The sequence below is a fragment of the Cibotium barometz genome, chromosome 19 (genome assembly GCF_041138505.1).
Source record: "Cibotium barometz isolate CiBa-2024 chromosome 19, ASM4113850v1, whole genome shotgun sequence".
Lineage (NCBI taxonomy): Eukaryota > Viridiplantae > Streptophyta > Polypodiopsida > Cyatheales > Cibotiaceae > Cibotium > Cibotium barometz.
Window position 1 is genome coordinate 45,253,375 of NC_141064.1, and position 21,808 is coordinate 45,275,182.

The 21,808-nt window shown below is 39.6% G+C and overlaps 1 protein-coding gene and 1 pseudogene across 2 annotated transcripts; one reads left to right on the forward strand and one right to left on the reverse strand.

Moving 5' to 3' along the window:
* The first annotated feature begins 1,799 nt into the window (after positions 1-1,799).
* On the forward strand, positions 1,800-6,642 carry LOC147628655 (O-fucosyltransferase 23 pseudogene; annotated as a pseudogene). The gene has a single exon (XR_015268154.1). The product of XR_015268154.1 is annotated as an O-fucosyltransferase 23 pseudogene (transcript).
* A 2,121-nt stretch (positions 6,643-8,763) lies between these two features.
* On the reverse strand, positions 8,764-9,821 carry LOC147628656 (uncharacterized). The gene is made up of 3 exons (XM_086813863.1): positions 9,662-9,821; positions 9,466-9,507; positions 8,764-9,082 (listed from the first exon to the last, which is right to left on the reverse strand). The coding sequence occupies exons 1-3, from the start codon at positions 9,724-9,726 to the stop codon at positions 8,938-8,940; spliced, it is 252 nt and encodes an 83-aa protein (XP_086669989.1). The 5' UTR covers positions 9,727-9,821; the 3' UTR covers positions 8,764-8,937.
* Between the last annotated feature and the right edge of the window lie 11,987 nt (positions 9,822-21,808).

Below are 21,808 nucleotides of genomic sequence, written 5' to 3' on the forward strand. Positions count from 1 at the left end.
ACAAATGAAGTCTACACAGCTAATGTTGTCTATAAAGAGGTACTGCAAATGACGTCTAGAAAAATGTAAATGTAATGTATGCCCATAAGACAGCCTACACATGCTAAAGACTATATTCATAGCTATGTTTGTATCAATCAAGCAAACATTTGGAAGGAGAATGTTCACAAATAAGTGGCATGTGCAATCTATGTTGTCTTTCAGTAAGTGTGCATGCTTTCAAGTTGATTGATGTTTCTTTTAGATTAACATTTTTATTTTTGTGATGCGAAGACATGAAGATAAATAGGAGTTGGATGGCAAAATTCATGCAATTTATCCCCCACACTGGCGTTTCCATTGTCGGTAATATTGAATTGATATATAAATATACTTACATTGTTTGGAATAAACAGTTGACATTGAGGTAAAGCCACCATGCAGATCCAGAAGTATGGAGTATCCCCATCTTGCTGAACGGGTGGTTTAAAATTTTGAGATGCCTATAGGAGCATGGTGAGTTCTTTGTTTTTATAACCTTCGAATAAGAAAATGGTTTACTCTTGACTTGCTTTCCTTTACTGTGGCATTATTAATATTTCTTGCTTAGTTCGAAATACTTAACGTCCATATATATATATATATATATATATATATAGAGAGAGAGAGAGAGAGAGAGAGAGAGAGAGAGAGAGAGAGAGAGAGAGAGAGAGAGAGACTCACCTCATAATCATGTGTAAATGATTAGTGAAGGTATTGTTGTATTTGATATCACAAGTAATACTAAATAGGATGGATGTGGCAAGGAGATCATTTTCATTTATTTAGGGCGATGGACAAGATATTGAAGGTATTGGTCTTGATGTTTGCTATAACAGTCATCATTGTTTAATCTATTAATTTTCATGGCTCAATTGTAGACCCTCCGTCTTGGGAAAGACAAGCTATAACATCTCTAATGATCAAACTATTAGAGTGTACATGTGTATTACGATATACAAATTGGCTTTTTTGAATTTTTTAGTATTTTAATACATATAAAAAATGATATTGATACGTTTTCTTAAAACATGGAATATCTTTATATTTTGGAACCTAGATTATTGCTAGGTTTGTATTGTCGAGACGCTTACAAAGAGAGCTTTGGGCTGCTTGAAATTTACAATCTAAGATTACAAAAGATTGCAGATCAGTTTCATGTACATATAATGTTTATAGGCTATGAAAAGCCTAACAGGATAGATTTTTGGTGCATAGGCATAGTACATAATTTTTCGATTTGGCGTTTATAAGCCTGTTCAAACGCCATTCGTCTCAAATGTTGATCCACCAAATGAGTTTTGTAAGGTTCTATCTTTCAGTTTTTTTTTCTTTAAAATTATATCTTGCCATATCCAATGTTATTGTCTTATATATATTTTTTTGGATAGATGACGTCGAGGAGTATAGGCTTCCAAGGAGAGATAATCCAGTCGTTTGAAGATTGTTTTAATGGTTTATGCATGTGTGTTTGGTTGTCACCACTACCCTGGGCTAGAATGCTAGATACATATGTATGCCAATTTTGGTGCTTATTCAAAAAAAACTAAGTGTTTTAGGAGCTTTGATATTGTGACAAGCATGGTGTGGATATATATGTAGGTTGTTAAGTCCAATGTGGCCTCTAAATATAAGGCCTTTTTCTCCTCTTTCCTACAAGGCCGTTTTATCCTCTTCCTACAAAGCTAGAATACCCTTCTAACGTGGGAGACGAGTGATGCCACGAGTTCAATGAGAAGAGGGGAACTCACGTATTAAGTTTGTATTAATTAATGTACAAAATTAATGCCATAGAATTAACGCCATTTTACTCCTTGCAGAGCTGGCTTTTTTTTCCCGTAAAAAAGCCTGTGAAGCGCTGCTTTAATCTTCTTTCCCTCACCTGGATCTAGCATGAGCTCAACAAGCATGAGCTCACGACATCTGCGGTGGCTATGGCTGCTACTACCCTTACTTGCCTTCATTGCCGGCTATGTTTTTTTTGCTCTGTTCTTCTTCTCCTTTCTCACTCTCCCTGTACCATCACCGCTTTCACCTAGCCAAAGCCATGGCAATGGAGCTCGCTTTTTGGAGGTCCCACAGATTGCATGGGGCCTCAACAATCAGAAGATAGCTTTAGCGCGAGCTCTCCTCACCGCTCGCTTTCTCAATCGCTCTCTGCTCTTGCCTTCGCTCTCCGCATCCCTAACCTACAAAGACCTTTCCCACATTGACCCTCTGCCCTTCGATCGTCTCTTCTCTCTGCCGCGGTTCAACTCTCTGTGCGAGGGCTTCGTCTCCATAACCAAGCCTTCAGCAGAGTTTCTGCAGGAAACCCTACCTTTCAACGTTTCCAAAGGCTCGGGCCGGCGATGGACTAAAGAAAGGGATCTACAGCAACTTCTGGAATGCAGAGAACCTCAGATCGATCGCCATGTTCTAATCAGGGTTTCAGGCAAGAATCCTTTCCTCTGGCATGACCACTGGCCTGCCTGGGACTATGCGAGGGTTTTCCAATGCTTCGTCCTGGTGGAGCACATCTATGCAGAGGTGGATCACATTGTCTCCAAACTCAAGCAGAGAAGCCTTCATCTCTCCACAGCTCAAGGTATGCATTTATATGCTCAGAAAAGCTCTGAAAGTAGTGAATATCAAGCTTTTCTCAATGGCCATGGGTTGGAAAGATCAAATGAACATAATGGCAATGGACATGGCCATGGCTTGGAAAGATCATCTGAACATAGTGCCAATGGTAATGGCAAGGGCCATGGCTTGCAAAGAACAAGTGGCTATGTTGCTGTGCACATGAGAATTGAGAAAGACTGGATGATACACTGCAAGAAAACAGAAGAGAGGGTTAGAACAAGGCAAGGGAAGCTTTTCAATATATGCAGTAGTAAGCAGGAGATCATTGACAAAGTGAGCCTCATACCGAATTTGCAAAGGCCTTCTCTGGTTTACCTTGCAGTGGCAGATATTCTTTTGGAGGATAGCACCCTTTTAGATGGTTGGGAAGACGGCCTCATACCCCTTGAAAAGAAGAAGTTAGGGTTTCTGCAGATGTACAAAAAGTATCCGTACCTTATCCAGGCAGCTCTAGACTATGAAGTGTGCTTGAGAGCTGACATTTTCATAGGTAATAGTTTTTCGACTTTCTCAAGCCTCATTGTTTTGGAGAGAACACTCAAAATGCTCAGGATGCAGCCTTCAGATCCATGCGGGGGCATGTTCCCCTCCTTTGCATACAATTTACATGACATAAATGGAGGTCCTCAGCTATGGATCACCAATCTCTCTGATGTGTCTTTACAGTCTATAAGCTATGGTACTAATCACATTTCTTGTGATAGGACAAAAATGATATTGTCTTCTCTTTGAGTGTGAGGTCTCTGACATGTTTACTTAATGGGAATCTTAAAGCTTTCCCATGTACTTGTACACAAGATTATGGCAAAAGATGCTGCTCCTTTTTATGCAAGCTTGCGAGCTTGTATGGAGGATATGTTTTATCAAAGACTGGAAGGCAGTATGAGGTCATTCTTTAGAAGTCTCTCTACAAACAATCTTCAAAGGTCTCCATAATGCTAGATAAATTTCCTCTTAATTTTTTGCAGATCAATGAGGTATCCTTCCAGATGTCACTAGTATTTTGTAAGGTTATTGAATTGCTCATTAGCAGTGGTGATTATACTAGAAGGGGATGTTTTAGAATGACTATAACATTCTACTTTCAGTACCTAGCTAAAGAACAACATGGAACATCAGATCTCGCTTTGGTGTCATTGATATGCGAAGTGCAAACAAGGTCATCCTTTTTCTAAGCAGTCATCCATCCAGGCCTGGCATTTATAGAAGAAGGACAAGATGGGGACAAGATATGGCCGTATGCAATTATCACTAGGGTGAAGCATCAGAGTATTTGGGCTGCTCTTTCTAAGGCCACAAATCCAAGTAGTAGTACAGGGGTGGCAAACTAGCTAAGCAAAGGACACCTTGTCGAGGCCTAGAATGATCTACAGTCTAGGATAGTGGTTCATGTTTCAAGTTTTGGTGGAGAGGATATCATGAGCATTTTTTCAGGCACATAAAAGGCACCTTGTATGTAAATCAGTGAACTAAGTACCTGGATGGTGGAATAGGCGATCTTTTATTTTGCATCGTATGAGCAACAGATTAAGCAGCAGGTCTGCTGTATCAGGCAGGCATCCATTTGGGAAATACTATGGACAACCAAAACACAAGGTACTGCTCAAAACAAATAGATTTAGCAGCAGGTCTAAGAGACAGTTATCTATCCAGACGGCTGCCTTTTTTTCTCACGTTGATAATCCAGATTTATGCTGCCATGTTTTTTTTGGCTGACAACAAGATACATGCTGCCTTTTCTTTAAAACCAGCCAGCAATTTGGCCGCAGATCAGGTACAGTCAATCATACCAGGAAGGTTGGTTGAGCAGCTGCGCTTATTACTAGGGACAATTTGCAGGGGTCCACATAACCATGATTTGTTTTCGTCTTGTGGGAATTCTCTCAACCATGGACTAACAAATGAAACACATGGTCAGAACAAAGGTTGAACACCCAGCCTATTTGTTGGCATTGCAGGATCAGAGGAACAACAACAGAGTCAGCTGTAGCCAGTCATCTTTTCAAGCCTAGAATTAGCCAGAAAGTGGCAGGAGACATCAGCAACAGCAGACCTGAAGGCAATTATCTGTTAATTATTAAGCAGGATTGAAGAACAGTCAATTGAGCAGGGTTACGAACAGAGCCATACAAGCAAGCAACAATTCGTGGCACCAGCGGTAATTTCACATGCATCTAGGATGTGAAATGAAGGGCCAGAATGCAAGCCTTGTCATGGGGACGAAAGATGGTTTTGGGAGCAGTTTCATTACCGGGATTTTTTGGTATCACATGAAATGAAACGCCTATGGTACATGGATGACAGATATCCTTGACAGATGTAGGGCTAGGAAAAAGCAATGCTTAAGGATAGTGATATAGCTGGCTGTCTGGCGGACTTGGTGGCCCATCTCAGTTATACTATTCTGTGAGACCCCAGCCCATAAAGACAGTCCACCAGTACCCAGCCCTCTATGCAACACACTAGTTGTTATCCATGAACTCCACTGTACAGCCCCTTGTGGCCTGCAAGCCACAGCAGTTATTAATCATCTTCAGTCCTGTTTGGTTTTCAGCCCTTGTATTGCTCCATGAGTTCACAAGGAGGCAGCAGTCCTTTCTAGCATGTTTATTTATGGGTGGTTTCACTGTCCAGTACTGTAGAGTCATTTTTGGCCTGTTGGTTTCACTTCATCAATATTTTTCCTTTCGGCTTTGCTGATTTTCTAGTATTTTAAAGGGTTTGGTCTGCTTGTATTTCTCCAATTTTCCATATCTTCTGTCCTTGGGTGTTGTGAAGCCCTATCATCCACTGTTGGTGTCAATCTCTGGCTTCCACATCATACCTGAGTACATTCACTCTAAAGTATCAGAGTTTGAAGCTGCTGGATGCACATTTTAGCTGCTGTCTATCATGCAAATTGCTTTGAAGTCTTTGTCCAAGTTGTGGCCACCAGCTAGGTTATATTGATTTTTATATTTAAAGCTGTACACTTTACCCAACCAGCTACTGTGTGTGCGCTTCTTCGTTTTCTTTCAACTGTTTGCACTTCAATATTCGTTTTGCTCCTCCACTACCTTCCGCCTTCTTTGCTGTTCGTTTCTGTCCTGTTTATAATCTCAGTTCAAAGTCTTGGTTTCCCTCTTCCTGTAGTCTACAAGCTACAAAGCCCGTACACGCGTGTCTGGTCTGTGTCTGTATGTTTTTCTTTTTCTTCCTTCATGGCGTAATATCTAGCTACTTATCATAGAAGGGATTCGTCTGTTGAGCCCAAATGTAGGCAATTGCAATGTGACTTGCAGTCTCTTCATTGTGACAATCCAGAACTCCAGCAGTTATGCGACACTCTTGAGGAAGGATTTGCGGACATTCGACAAGCACGGGATGCCCATGTGCCTGATTTTCATTTGAAAATCTCGGGCCATGTTCTCTTTGGTCTTGTAACTAAGCTGTCACAAAAAGCAATAATTTCTTTTTTTCCTTGGTGAAATGTTTGCTAACAGTAGATGTTGGTCAATGGATAAAAGCCATGCTCTGGGGATGCTTCATGGAAGGAGTTTACTCTGCAACGCGAGGTTTTTATGAGGTAATTCTCAATGAATCAAAGTACAAACAAATGCTATTGGAAAAGTCGCCTTTGTTCTTTGGACAACAAATGGTGCATGTTTATCCTTGGTCTCCAACCAAAGATTATCAGAATTTTATCAAGCACAGATGCCTTGTATGGGTGGAAGTGGTGGATCTTCCAATTTATATGGCCATGCATTGCCTTTTTTGGTTGAATCATTGGGTAAGATTGCATGCCCTCTCAGAGCTTCTGGCAGTGTTGACAGATTCTATATCCTATGAGATACAAATAAGAAAATCTTTGACGAGGTAGCAGTGGATGTTCAAATGCAAGGAATCTGACGCAGGAAGTTTTCTTTAAGCTCAAATAGAAAAATTTTGTAGGATCCTGTTTTACTTGTAAAAAGTTTGGACATATGCAATCGGAATGTCCGTCGCTTTTACTGTGCTCACCTATTGCGGCCATGCCTCTTCCTCAAGCTACTCTTGCCCATAATGTGTTAAGACACAAAAGGGGAAGAAAGTAACTCTCTCACACCATGGAGACCTGGATAAAGAGAAAGCAAAAGTTGCCACAACAGGCTTTCATGCGGTAAATGTGAAAGACAAAGATAGACTCGATTTTTATGCATGTCTCCCAAAAAAACAATTACTCCTAGACATAGGCCTCTGGTCTCTCGCAATTAGACAGAGGGAGCTTCTACATCTAGATCGACTACTCAGGTGCCTAACACTTCAAGTAATATTACAAGAGTAGGTAAGAAGTAGGTTGGGATAGTGAGAGGTGATTCTTTGTTTGCTCGTGGTGCAAAAATCTCATTGCCTACAAATACGGCTAATGTTCAAGGTATAAAACTTTACATGGTGACCCAAGTAGCAGTGGAAGTTGAGGTGTAGCCTTTCCTTTCATACGGATTGTAAATATGTTCATAATAATCAACTGTTTTACTCTAGAGAAGATACGATTTGCATTTGCTCATATGGTATTTTCTCTAGATACCATATTGTCTATATGGGAATCCAGGCTTTCTTTTGGCAATCTTGTAGCGTTTCCTTTCATACGGATTGTAAATATGTTCATAATAATCAACTATTTTACTCTAGAGAAGATACCATTTATTCATGTGGTATCTTCTCTAGATACCATATTGTCTATATGGGAATCCAAGCTTTCTTTTGGCAATCTTATAAATGAAGCATGAGTTGCAACCTATATTGGTCCGAATGGTAGTTGGCTTGTGATGCAATATATGATTACGAGAGAGTTGTATGAATTTGCAAGTGTTTATTATAAACTTTTGTATATAGAGTTGCGATGTGATGCTACTTATGAACATATCCATGGATTTCAAAGTCTTTTATTATAGGGAATCTCAATAATTGGCTTGGCTTTCATGATAACACCTCTCACCACTTTCACATGATGTGTTTTGAAAAGAAAGATTGGGCTTAGATAATGACTTATCTAGATGCATGTGATTTGTGGACACAGATTATGCCACATTCAAAGGGTTATACATTAGAATGCTCTTTTGCATTACTGGGTAATGTAAAATGTGGATTGATCACACATTGTGCCTCTCTGATCATTTGTCGGTATGGATTGGCTTGTACTTTGGCATGATTGACAATGACTCCATTACCTCACATATGATTAACAACAGTTATTTGTCACATGATCATTTTGCTGATTTAATACCTACAATTGCACATTCCCTTGTCATGCAAATGCAAGAGGACAGAGATATTGCTTGCTTCAGTTTTATTCAGCAAATGCAGGTTGTGAAACAAGATTATGGCAGTATGCAATCCTGGCTTAAAAGGCGAGAGATGCAAGCTTCTGGCCTATGATAGTCAAGCTTTCTTTACATCTTTGTAGAGAGATCCCTAAAAAACGCCAAGAAGAAAAGGAATTGATATTCACCAGTTGAATGGAGTGCTTCTGGAAACTAAATAATGTGCAAATACAATGAAGTATATATGAGCGTAATTTAGGAGTTTCATCTGTTCTTTGTTGGAAGAACCGAAGATGACTCACCAGCCTGTAAAGCTTAACAAAAGACCAAATTTAAGCGACAGGACAGCCAAGAATAAGGCTCTAGAATTATGGAAGGCTCTGCAGGATTGCGACCATGTGTGCCATGCTTTGAAAGGAGAACAAACCAGTTTGTGTTAAGCTTGTGGGTGGGGACAAACAACAAAACTACAAGAAGCGATTTGAAGAACTAGTGAGCAAATATAGTGGTTACTGTATCATTCTGTGAACCTTTTGAGTATTCTGGGGATTACTTGTGTAATGCTCTCTCTCTCTCTCTACCTACATCCATCCACACTACTGATTTTGTTGCCACGAATATTAAATGCTTTTCTGATAGTGTATTAGAGGAAGCTTTGATTAATTAAAACTGTGTGGATGCCGAAACGCTGGGGAGAAAGGTTGACATTAGATGTGAGAGAAGCTATTAATTACACTTCTCTCGAGTATGAAGCTTGAGCTGTGAAAATATTTAGGGGTTGTAATACGTATTCATAGTTGAAATTGAGCATTTAGTTTAAACCAAGAGTTGCAATTGATGATTGGAAAGATTTAAGAGTTTTATTATTTCTGAACGGGATGTTCACATGAGATGGTGGGCGCAAGGAGTGGGCGGGCAGACAGCCATACATCATGCCCGCGCAAGCGCTTTCACATCCACGTGTAGTAAGTAGTATACATTCATTCACTGAGAAATAGAAAATATTTTCCCCTCAGCATGTGCAAGGGTTGCAGGTGCAGTTGGCTCCACACTTGCAGGCGTCTTGGCTGGTTGCCTCGGCCTCGCAGGGGCAGGGGTCCCCGCACTGGCAGTTGGACCCACACTTGCACGCGTCGCCAGCAACAGTCATCTCCCTCCTGCACAAGCAAGCAACACAGACCACAAGTATTATCATCAAAAAAAAAATCATGCAACTTGTGTACTGTTCAAGATCATTCCCATGCATGATTGTAACCAATTACAATCTGTTCGAATCATTATGAAATTACATCATTTAATCCTTTAATCATCATCATATAACTGGTTCCAGTCTATCAATCAATCTTTATATACTTTCTATAAACCCATCCTCTACTCGACCCATCCCTAAATCACCCTCCATAGATCAAACCTTGCACAAAAGGCCGCCCATTCCCATCTACGACATCGTGAAGGAAACCAATTCTTAAAAGGCCTACTTAGCAAGGAGATTACACACACACACACACACACACAGAGTAAAACAGACTAAGTTACTTACGGGACATCGAGGGCTGTTTCATCAAACGCCTTCTTGCCACACCTGCGCCCACAAGCACGCGAAATTAGGCGAGCTCTAACCGTAAGAGCAGGTAGGAAATAGCACGCGAGTTCTGACTACAAAGCAGATTAGAAATAGCATGAAGCAAGAATAAAAAGAGGCTAAATTAGAGGGACAATGATAATCAGTAACGTACTTGCATCCGCTTCCACAACTGCAGTTTGAGCCGCAGCTGTTGCACCCGCTACCACAGGAAGACATGGTTGCTCTGCAGGGTATAGTTGAGAGGGAAAAAAGAATGCTAGGAGGACTTTCAGTCTTGCTAAAAGTATTTCTCAAAGCTTGGAAGGATTGTTTAGGACGGCCACCTGCACCGCTATATATATGTAGAGGCAACAAGCACCGACTCGTTCTAGAAGATTCCCATAATCCATTCCCAAAAAAAATTCCCCAAACAATATACACCCCACACCTCAATTATGAATGGGTGGTGCCCCTTTTCTTTTTCTTTTTTTTTTTTCAAATAAAGGGCAGCTTATATTAAGAAGTTAAAGAGGAGGCAGTTACAACATATAGAGTGCTTTAATAAGCAACACATCCTTGGAGATGACAAACTCTCTCATCATCAACAGTTCCTAAATTTTCTGTATCACCTGGTCCACTTACCTTCCTTTAGCTTTCATACAAAGGAGGTTGAAAGATTTGGACACCAAACTGCTTCGTCTACATAGGAGGTTGAAAGATTTGGACACCAAACTGCTTCGTCTACATAAGAAAGCTAGTGGTGCCCCTTTTCTTGCTAGGATTCTCCCACAACAGTGTAAATACCATTTGTTAATAAATATCATGGGCCATCTGGCCTCATTTAGGTCTCCATGGCCATTCTAGAATCTAGAATATTCTAGTTTTCTTGGCCTATTTAATAATTTGCTTTCTTTTAACCCAAAAATAAAAGGTGCCTCACCTATGACCTACTCCTTGTAATGACACACACTACCCACACTCCATTATATGGCATGCCCTATTGAAACATCATGGCCCATGGGCCATGTGGGACAATGCAAGAAAAAAAAAAATAGTCCTTTAGTTTTTTTCCACCCTAAGATTTGAAGGTTTCACTTGCAAGTCACCTTGAAATTGGTGGACAAGATTTTGAAAATCTCAATTGTAAACCAACTAATGTATAGAGATTTTTTAAAGGAGAACCATCAAAGGCCAAGACGGCTTCTCAATTTGATGTGTTGGGAAAAAAGTTTCTTTCTAACAGTGGCATTGTGGGATGGCCAAGGCCTCACCAAAAGGTTGACACCAAAATCATGGCATTTCAAGTGTGTTTCTCTAGCTATACATTTTAGTGAAGAGAAAACTAAACTGAGAATTTACATTGTCATTTGGCTTTACAAACAATAAAGTCACCATTTGGAGTATTTTGTTAGAACTTTGCATTGTCTTTTTCTATGGAGATAGCCTCGTTTAGGTTTCCATGGCCATTCTAGAAGATTCAAGATATTTGGCCTACTTTTTGCTTTCTTTTCACCCAATAATAATGGATACCTCACCTATGACCTACCCCATGTAATGGCACACACTATCCCATGCAATGACACACACTACCCACAATCCATTTTACATATTGCCCTATTCAAATATTATGGCCCATGGGCCATGTGAGATGATGTTGTAAATCATCATTTAGTATATTTTCCAACATTAAATTTTGGCTTGCTAAACTCTGAATGGGATTTTGAATTTGAAAACCACCTCATGTGTGGATTTTTAAAAGGAAAACTAGCCAAGGCCAAGACGTCTTCTTAATTTGACTTGTTGGGAAAATGCCATGGCCAAGGCTAAAGGCTAACATCAAATGCATACATTTTAAGTGTATTTTTCTAGCCATACATTGTAGTCAAGAAAAATGAAATTGAGAATTTACATTCATTTGGCCTCACAAAAAAGTCAGTATTTGGTGTATTTTCCTTCCCCATCGTAGCTAGGTGAGAAACATTGTTTACATCGCTTTTCCTATAGGAATAGCCTCATTCAGGTTTTCATGGCCATTCTAGAAGATTTAAGTTTTTTGGCATATTAAATAATTTTTTTAAAAAACCAAAAAATAATAGTTACCTCACCTCTTACCTACCCTATGCAGTGATACATACTACCCATACTCCATTACAAGTTATTTTCGATTCAACAAACATCATGGCCCATGGAGATAGTGCTAGAAAAAAAGTAGACTTTTAGTGTATTTTCCATGCCTAAGATTGATAAGAAACAAATTAAAATTGCCTTGAAAATAATGGGTGAAAATTCAAAATACCATTTGAGGTGTAGGTTTTTTATAAGGAAAACCAGCCAAGGCCAAGGTGTCTTCCTATTATGACTTCGTGCTAGCCATAAATTTTCTTTCAGTAAACCATTTATAAAAATGTATGAATTGTGGAGACATTCACTTGTTGTTGACCTCAAGAGTTGGTTCCATCATAGATGCACTAATTAGACATGGTCTCACCTAGAGACACCACAAAAATGTTATTATCAAGCACTACACTCGTTTTAATGAAGCCTTATTACTTTTATGTGAAGATAAATAAAGGGCACCAATGTAAGCAATGCATAACATATTGTTCAAGTATAAGTTCGTATCAAAGTGATGTGTCCATGGCACAGTCACAAACATAAGTATTGATTCAAAGTTCCAATAGTAGAAATTGCATATTAGTTGAGGAAAAATCCACATACACTATAAAATTTTAGGGTCCTACAACTTGAATACATTACATAAACTTCAAACTTTGTGGGATTTTTACACACTTGAATGCATTGAGTGTGGAAATGGTCATCTCATGCATGGTAGATATCTTTGGATTTTATTGGTTAATAGTAAGTGTATGAATGCTTTTAGTCTTGAGGTAAATTTCTAAGTATAATAGTGACATATCTTTGCCTTTTATTAGGCAAGCATTTAAATCACCTTACTTTCTAATAATGGAATATATGAAGGCAAACTTGGAATTTTGTGGATGAAATCTAACTAACTAAGGTATTGGCTATTAATTCTAACTACGAAATACATGAAGGAAAACTTAGAACTTTGTAGATGGTATTGATTATTTATTCTTACTCTCTAATAATGGAATACATGAAGGCAAAGTTGGAATTTTGTGGATGAAATCTAACAAATTATGGTATTAGCTATTTTCCATGAAGGAAAATTTGGAACTTTGTAGAAACTAATGGTATTGGTTATTAATTCTAACTATTGTGTCAGCTATTAACTTCCTTCGAAGGTCAAGCAAGAATGGTATTGGTTATTAATTCTAACTAATGTATTGGCTATTAATTAAAACTTACTTTGAAGGTTAAGCAAGAATCTAACAATGAAGATGGGTCAAGAGAGACGTTGTTTACATAGCCAAAAATAAAATATAGCATAGGTATTAGTCTTTAGTAATAAATATGTAATTTATGTGTTGATAACAACCTTGCATTTATTTGAATGCAACATTGGTAGCTACACACTTAATTATATGTGAGATAGTCATAGAAAGTTTATCTCTCTATGCAATGATGGTGTTAGGATTCTTTGCTAACTATGATTAATAGTAATATGTTTATTAATTTTCATATGTGTTGAAAAAGCCCCAACACTTTTAGTGATCCTATTGCCATGAAAATTTCCCAATTGTTGATGTCTCTAAAGTATGTATGATTCAATAATTGTCTCATAAATCTCCTTTAGGTAGAATGTTTGCCATCTCTCAATAAGAAGTGGATTATGAAAAAGGTGATTGATTCCCCTCCCTTGTTCTTTTATGAGAGGGAGATAAATCGGCCAAAGGATCCACCACATTATGAGAAGGTGATAAATATTCTTGTGTATACTTAAGGAACAATTATTTATGTAGCATTTATATGGTAGTGATGTGTGGACATAGGCTAATAATGGGCTGGGGCACTTTTTCCCTTGTTAGAAGGTTTTTTTCCCCCAAGCATATGTACGCACTCTTATGAGTGTATAGTGACCTTATCATGTCACTTCACTTGTACTTCACTCATTCTCATCAATATTTTGAGTATTGTGCTTCCATCTATTATACGGTAATGATGTGTGGACGTAGGCTAATAATGAGCCGGGGCACTTTTTCCCTATTTAGAAGGTTCTCCCTCCCCCCTAGCATATGTACACACTCTTATGAGTGTATAAGTGACCTTATCATGTCACTTCACTTGTACTTCACTCATTCTCATCAATCTACTTTGAGTATTGTGATTCCATCTATTTCTTCTTGCTTGCTACATTAGGGGAAGGTTGAGGTCTATGGGGGCCCTTTAAGCTGCCATATTATGTTTTTAAGTACTTTTGCTTAAGGACTCTAAGCATACTTTGACTAGGCCTGACAAGGGGATCTTTATGCAATCATTATTTGAATTTCTATTTTTTCAAATATATATTTGCTTGAGCTAAAATGGGGGTAACTTTTTGGTTTCCCCAAATTCAAAATGGCTGAAAAGCCTTCCCTCCTCTCTTCCCTCCACTTTTAGGTTCCCCCTCACTTTCTCTCTCTACATTCTCTCTCTACGATGCCCTCGTCTCTCTACCACTCTCTTTCTCTTCCCCTTTCTCACATTTGGGTGTGCCATGGCTCTGCATCTCTGATTAGTACGCTTCCATAACCTCTGCACTTCCAAATGCAGATATCTCACACTCTCTCATCCTCCATGCCTCATCTTTTTATCATTTTCTGCTCTCTCTCTCTCTCTCTCTCTCTCTCTCTCATGTCTTTCCCCCATTGAAGTGCAGAAAATCCCTCTGTCAACCTCCATAGCTTCAGAGCTTACCATTTTCCATTCTTGCATTGTTTACCATACATATCCCCTACTTCCGTCTGCAATCTACATCTCTCTCTCTCTCTCTCTCTCTCTCTCTCTCTCTCTCTCTCTCTACTGTATTATGCTGCAAAACCTCAATCTACCATTTTCTATGCCTCTTGCCATCTTCCTTGTCCTTTCTCCTATTACCTAATCAAAAGATCTATGATCTTCTAATATTTTTTACAGCAAAACTTCATTGCACTCTCCTCAGAATACCCTATCCTCACTCTTGCATTGTGTTCTACAAGAAGCTCTTTTCAGCATTGCCTAACCCTAAAGAAAATGCCACTTAAAGATATATCTAGCAGAGCACCAAAGTTCAGGTTACATGTAGATTTGCCTGCTGAGTATGCTACCATCCGCCGCGCAGCACAAAATCAAGTGGTGTGACCGATGTGCCATTGGGTACTCTTCGATCACAAGGGCGAAAATGTATTGACCTCTGGACGAATGGATTCATATACCCTATTGACCCGCTCACCAATGCTCCACCTCATTTTGTTAATATCACTACATTTCTTAGTTATGTAGGTGATGGAGCTAATGGTCTATTTGGCTATTGTAGGAGGCTTTCTTTTGTTGCAGCTCAGGAATCGCATTCAAGACTGCATTTTCGAGGCTTATGGCTTGAGTTGCAGCAGCAATACAAGAAGGACATTGATAGGCTTGAAGAAGTGGTGAACAACTTGAAAACTCATAATCAGGAGCTCCAGAAGAACAACTTGTTGCTTAAGCAGGCCTTTGATATTGAACGGGACAAGGTGAATGCAGCCAAACAGGATGCACGAAACAAGCAACGACACCTTGCAAGCCTGAAGAAGCTTCCAGTAGGCTTTCGACAACGAAAAAGAAAGCGTCAGTCCCTAGAAACCTTGGCAACCCTAAGTGGAGCAAGAAAACGAGCAACAAGGTAACTTCTATTCTTGCCATTGTTTTGTAGGCCTTTCTGTTTTGTGAAACATATTGATGTTATTTTGTATTTATGTTCCATGTAGAGATATTGCTGGGGATATGATGGGATATGAAGGTGGTGCTGAGGAATGTAGAGCAGGCATATTGAAACATGTTAAGTTATCAGACATATATAAGCTGCTAGAAGATCCCACATGCAAAATATCTAAGCAAATCCGAAACAAAATTTCTGGAGAGCTGCAAAATATGGCAAGCCCCATATAGATTATGGATGCATGTGATAGTGCTGGTGTCAGTAGGAAGGGATATGAAGCCATTTACAGGGTGTTTACACTAGGTCATCGTGCTAAAGGATTTCTTCGACCCATGCTACCAACTCCAGACAGTGTAACCATGGCAACAAAAAGTGCAAACTCAGAAATTGTGAACATGTTAGGTGGCTACCGTCATGTGGAGGATGCTCTGCCTGTATGTACTACAAAGGTATTTTTGAATACAACAAGTACAACAATGTCTTTATTGATTTAAGGACCCTTCAAAGAGCTATGATTTCTTATTATGGTCTAAGCATTGAGGAGTGCCAAGATCAGGCTGTGTTTGTGTTAAAGCTTGATGAGTGTCAAATTGTAAAAGGACGAAAATTAGAAAGAGTCAACCTAACACTTATGAACATGGCTGTCAAAGGAAATCTGGAACAGGATGATAATCTTCTTGACTGTAGTGCACAAGCCTCAAATTCCAACAAGGGAAGTCAATCTCAGGGAAAAGATTACTATGGAGTGCAATCAGAAAAGAATATATGGTGGTTGTCAACATTTGAGCTTCCACAGGAGACGAATGATACATTGCGATGGTACCTTACCCGAACAGGCATCCCAAATGTCATATCATTGCAATCAAAAGGAGAAACTTTGCATGTGGAAGATGTAGGAACATTTACAGTTGAGTGGCACATGGCAGGTGATTTAAAGACATTAAAGTGTATGCTGGGATGCAAGCTAGGAGCAAATACTTTTTTTCCATGTATTTATTGCTGCCATTCAAAATCAGAGTATATTGATCGCGACAAAGCTTCAGGCAAGGTTGCAGCCACCAAGACAACCAAATCTCATGCAAAGGGCAAGAAAAATGTACAACCACCTTCAATGAGTACAACGCAAAACAAAGATCCAAAGAAACCTATGCAGTGGGTTAATGGCATCATGAATTGTAATACCAATTGTCCGCCTAATCGTAATCAAGAAGATATCTCATGGAGCCCTATATTAGAGATTCCACTTTCCCATGTTCATATTTGCACGCTTCATGCTAGGTTACGCATAATGGACAAATTACTGAAGTTATATATCAATTATGCATGGAATATGGAGCCTGAACATCTTCGCAACAACGAATGCATCAGTAAGCTGGAAGATGTCCTTTCAAGCGTGGGGCTTCATGGTGGTGCTGTAAAGTTAACTAAGGATACTAAAAAGTCAGGACCGGGTCAGGATAATCCAAACAAAATATGCATGGGTGGGTCCAAAGCAAGACACCTTCTCTCAAATTACGAGGGGTACAATAGTCACACAAAATATGAATTATGGAAGGCCATTTGTGAATGCACCACTTATCGTGGGAATAATGCAGAGCTTGGTCTCAAGCGGGCAAGGCTATGGGAGTCACTTGACAAAATGATTCAATTGCTAGAAAAGGCTCCACTTGTTGCCGAGGAGATTGCAAACTTAAAGACTGCAATACATACATTTACTCAGCAAATGGTTGATGCATGGGGAGAAACACATATCACCCACTATATGGTATTTACCTTTCTATCTATTTACTGATATTAATCGCCAAATAGTAAAATTCTAATATGATCTTTGTTGCAGCACATTATATTTGTCCACGCACAGTTTTTTCTCGACGAATATGGTCCAATGGCAATTTGGAGCACCCAAGGAATGGAGTGCTCTCATTATCAAGCTAAGGCAGCATAGTTCAAGAACACGCGACATGGTGGAGGTGGTAAGGAAAAAAGTAATGCCTTGCATGAGATGTTTAATTGGTTTTATCGCAGTTTGGGAGGTCGACGCCGACAGAAACCAAAAGGGCAGGTGTCATTACTACGAAGGGTTGTAAAAAATGTCAATCTGCAACAAGCAATTGCATGGCGAGCATCAAGTGCCATGCATGGGATGCGTGAGTGGTTCGCTGCGCGGAGGCGTATGGGTCGAAAATGGGTTCCATATTAAAAAATTGTAGTCTTTTTTAAGTTAAAGCTTTTTTATTAATTTCTAGAGATTTTTTTTATTAATAAGTTTTTTTCAAAAACTATATAAACCTGTAAAAGTGAGTTTTAAAATTACATTTTCACGTTCATTCACTCGTGTAAGTCAATGGATGGCTAGAACTAAGCACACTGCACCCAAAACTGAGAACCCAAACGTACCGTCTGGTGCACACAATTTGATATAGGCAGTCGCCGCGGCACAGGCATTTCAACAAGTGCAAAAACATATAAAAAAGAAGCATACAAGCATGGATAGAGAGGTAGAGACTCGACAGGAAGATGTACAGCCGGATGTGTTTTCAGGACTGGACAATATTGAGGATGTCTCCAAGCAGCTCGGAGACACTGGCTCATTTAGAGCCACGCGTACACCATTCCCCCGACCTCTCTCAGAGGCTGAGCAGCAGGAGCGTGTGCTGGAAGAGCAACAACGCCAGATTGATGAGGAGGCACATAGAAGAAGAGAGCAACAGCAAGCCCTATTCCCTCTAGCAGCTAGAAGAGGAGCTAAGGGTCGCATTTGAGGAAGACCAGGAAGCACTTCTGTGTATTGAGCAAGAGTAGTATCAACAGGCTGCTGACTTCTATGAAGCAGAGGAAATAAGCCATCGTGAAGAGTAGGATAGGCTCTTAGCACAAACACTACATGAGGAACTTGAGAGGCGTCAGTCCCCGTCTCCACCTAAAAAACAAAGAATAAAGATTCGTGTCAAGAGAAAGAAGGAACGTGCAAACAGGCAGCAAGAGGTGGAGATGGAAGAGGAGGATCGACGACAAGTAGAGGAGCAAAGGGAGAGGGAAAGACTGGAGCAGGAGGAGCAAAGGGAGAGGGAAAGACGGGAACAAAGAATTCAAGAAGCACGCAGATTAAAACAAGAACAAGAAAAGAAGAAGGCAGAAGCAAGTAAAAGAAGACTAAATCTAGATCCAGCCGAGCAAGAAAGGCGAAAAAAATTTAGAAATGATAGACAGAAGAGAGGTCGCATCCACCACCACCCCCTGTAGCCAACAAGAAGAGAAGATGGAAACCAGGGACCGTGGCTCTGCGAGAAATCAGAAAGTACCAAAAGAGCACAGACCCCATCATGGCGAAGGCCCCTTTTGCAAGAGTTGTAAAAGAAGTCATCGACAAGTACAGTGACAGGGTCACTCGGGTACAGAGTACGGCACGAGGCCCTCCAAGAGGCGTCAGAAACAATTTTGGTCTCTCTGTTTCAAGATTCGGTGCTGTGCCATGCTCACGCCAAAAGGGTGACCCTAAAGCTTGTTGACATGGCACTTGCACTACGTTTATGTCAGGATAAAGGGCTCCATAAGGAAGGATTTATAGGATAGGATTAAGCTTTTAGGCGGTGGCCTTTGTGCCTTTTGTAATCTCGAACATTGTAATACATTTTTTTGAATCTATAAGATATTGTCAATGACTCGTTAACCAACGTATTTATTTGTTTCAACTGTGTTATAAAAGCAGACATTTCATTTCTTGTACTGTTGTTTGAATGGGTAAAACTGTTGATCATGTATTAAGAGCCTTAGTTAAACAGGAACAAAATTTATATTATTGAAAAGGTGATTGTGAAACATTATCTTGATATACGTGGTATTGTTGTTGGCATTGAACAAAGGATCCTTACATAGTGCAGAAACAAAATTAAATTGAATTTATTTTAGGTCTAAAAAAAGGCTCAAAGCTCAATAAGGCCTTAGAAAAGCTCAGGGACAAAAAAAAAAGTTATTTGGGGCTCAAAATCACCTGGTGAAGTCTAGCATTAGATAGAACATTTTTAAAAAAAAGCAACAGTTTTTCTTTTTTTTTTTGATGTTTCTAGGCAGAGTAATTATCAAAAAAAGTGCACACAATGCATTAATGTGTGAAAAAATGATCAAAACAAGGCTGTGCGCTACGGTGCGAATTTAAGCCTGTCCTGCACTTTGAAAGGCATAAATTCGCGCCGTAGCGCACAACCTTGTTTTTTTTCTTTTTTGTACTCTTTCCAGCATTATGTGCACTTTTTTGATGAAAAATATGCTTACAAACATCAAAAAACATAAAAAATTTTGATTTTTTAAAAATTGTTCAGATTTTGTACTGCCAGATTTCAGCTGGATGTTAAGTGACATTCAAAGAACAAATATTTGATCATTATCAATGAAATTTCCTACACATTCACATGCCTGCCAAAAGTTTATAGGGCACAGTGCTGACACAACAAATAAACAAGAGAAATGGTTCAGAATTCTTAGAAACATTACAATTAAAAAAGTATACATTTTGTATTGATTTTGTAGAAAGAAAATTACAAGTTCCTGAGAAGATTTCTGAGAGCTTCTTTAGCTTCGTCACTCTGCGTGGCTTTCTCACCTAGGCTATTAGCTATAATAATAGGATTAGTTACACCTTTGGAGATTAATGTAGCACAATGGCTTAGCACATGGCCGGTGTAGTTGCCTGCAAATGTATACATAGCTGCCTCCCTGCTAATAAGTATACATTTATTTGCATTATTTGCTAGCCCATCTTCGGTGAGAACCCCACTTAGAGCTTTACACTTGTGCCTCCTCAGAGTACTCTAAATGGATTACTCGAATAAATGATGGAGAGAGGCTAGGAAGGTAATGAATTAGGGAGGTGTCTCGTCCATCGGATTGCACACGAACTCCACCTCCACGTGCAGCAAACTTATCAAAAATATAAGCTTTCTACAAGAGAAAAAGATCAGGTGTTAGTAATAACTCACTTATAAATATGAAGGCACGACTTTGATTTAACCCCACCTCAATGTCATCATCACATTGGCTAATGCGTGGGTTGCATATGTCTATACTGCTTCCACGCTGCTCAACTGATGTATCTACATACAAGCGCTTATGTGGTTGAAATGCTTCTTGAGGGACACTTTCATACTCTGCTGCTACATTTTCTATAGCAACAAGAGCATTGAAAACAGTTTCCTCAATTGTACGTTCTGTATCATAACCTTGGAATGCTAGCGCTTTGGTAAGATCATGGTCATCAAAATCAATCTGTACACCTGCTTCTGCAGTCTGTTGCTCAAGTGTGTCTTCTTTGCAGAAACCAGACCCAATTGCTAATATGCTTAGGGCCTCATCCTCCCTTAACCCCAAGGATTTACAAATGTCATCAAGGAAAAGAAATTCCTTGTTATCCATGATGATGGGATTCAAAGTGGTTACATCCAACTCAGGGATCTCTTCCACAATTTCATCCCCTTCGAGGTCACGACGATGAGGCTCTTCATCCTCAGTTGACCCTTGTTGGAGAAGCACCAAGGCCATGGACGCTTCAGCTTCTTCTGAGAAAACCTCTTCCACCTCGCCTTTGGATTCCTTCACAAGAGCTACTTCTTTACTCACTGCCTTTCCCTTCTTTTTTTCTGTATCCCTGGCTTCTTGCAGAAACAGTGCTAACGTCATATCCCATGAAAGGAAGGTGGTGCCTACATTACCAACCTGCAATTCATAAACGGTGTCATCATCTTCGACCCTGTAATTGCTAGATGTAATCCCTTTCAAAAATCGGTTGAGCCTGAATCGGAACGACTTGTCACCATGGTACAAATGCCTGATTAAGTCCACTGGAACCCATTTAGTGGTGGATTCAGGCAATTGCATGACATATTGTGCCACTACATCATTCATGTACTGGACCTGCTCTTGAAAAGCCTCTGCGTGAAGGTCTATAGTTTTCTGAATATCAATCACCCCCGCAAAAATGGCGATGTTCTCACCTGCACTTGCTGAGAGCCCAATTTTCTCAAGCTTTGCACGTAGCGAGTTAGAGCTTGAAGCCATGGCGGGATATTGAAGGGAAATAGAAACTGCAAGATCTTAAGAATGAAATGAGCTTTATAGAGCAAAACCTATTCTTATAAAGCATTCCACTATAACATTTAATAAATTTATAGAACATACTTAAAAATTTTAAAATTAGCAAAATTAAAATCCAAATTGCAGTGAAATACAGAGGACATTGGGGCTATGGTGCAATCAATAATTTTGTATTCAAAAGTACACCGCTACAAATTATCGCCCAAAATCACTCAAAATGTTACCTAAGTTTGCAACTTAACAGTCTTTCAAGCTAAGGACCCTAGGGGGCTCCAATGACACACAGAGTGTATGTTTCTCTAACCTGTGACGCATGGGTCGATTAGAAACAACAAACTTGAATTGGTTCCTTACATTAAAGGACATGACAATACGATCTCTCAACTGAGCAGGGTGCCTGCATGCACAGAGAGAGAGAGAGAGAGAGAGAGAGAG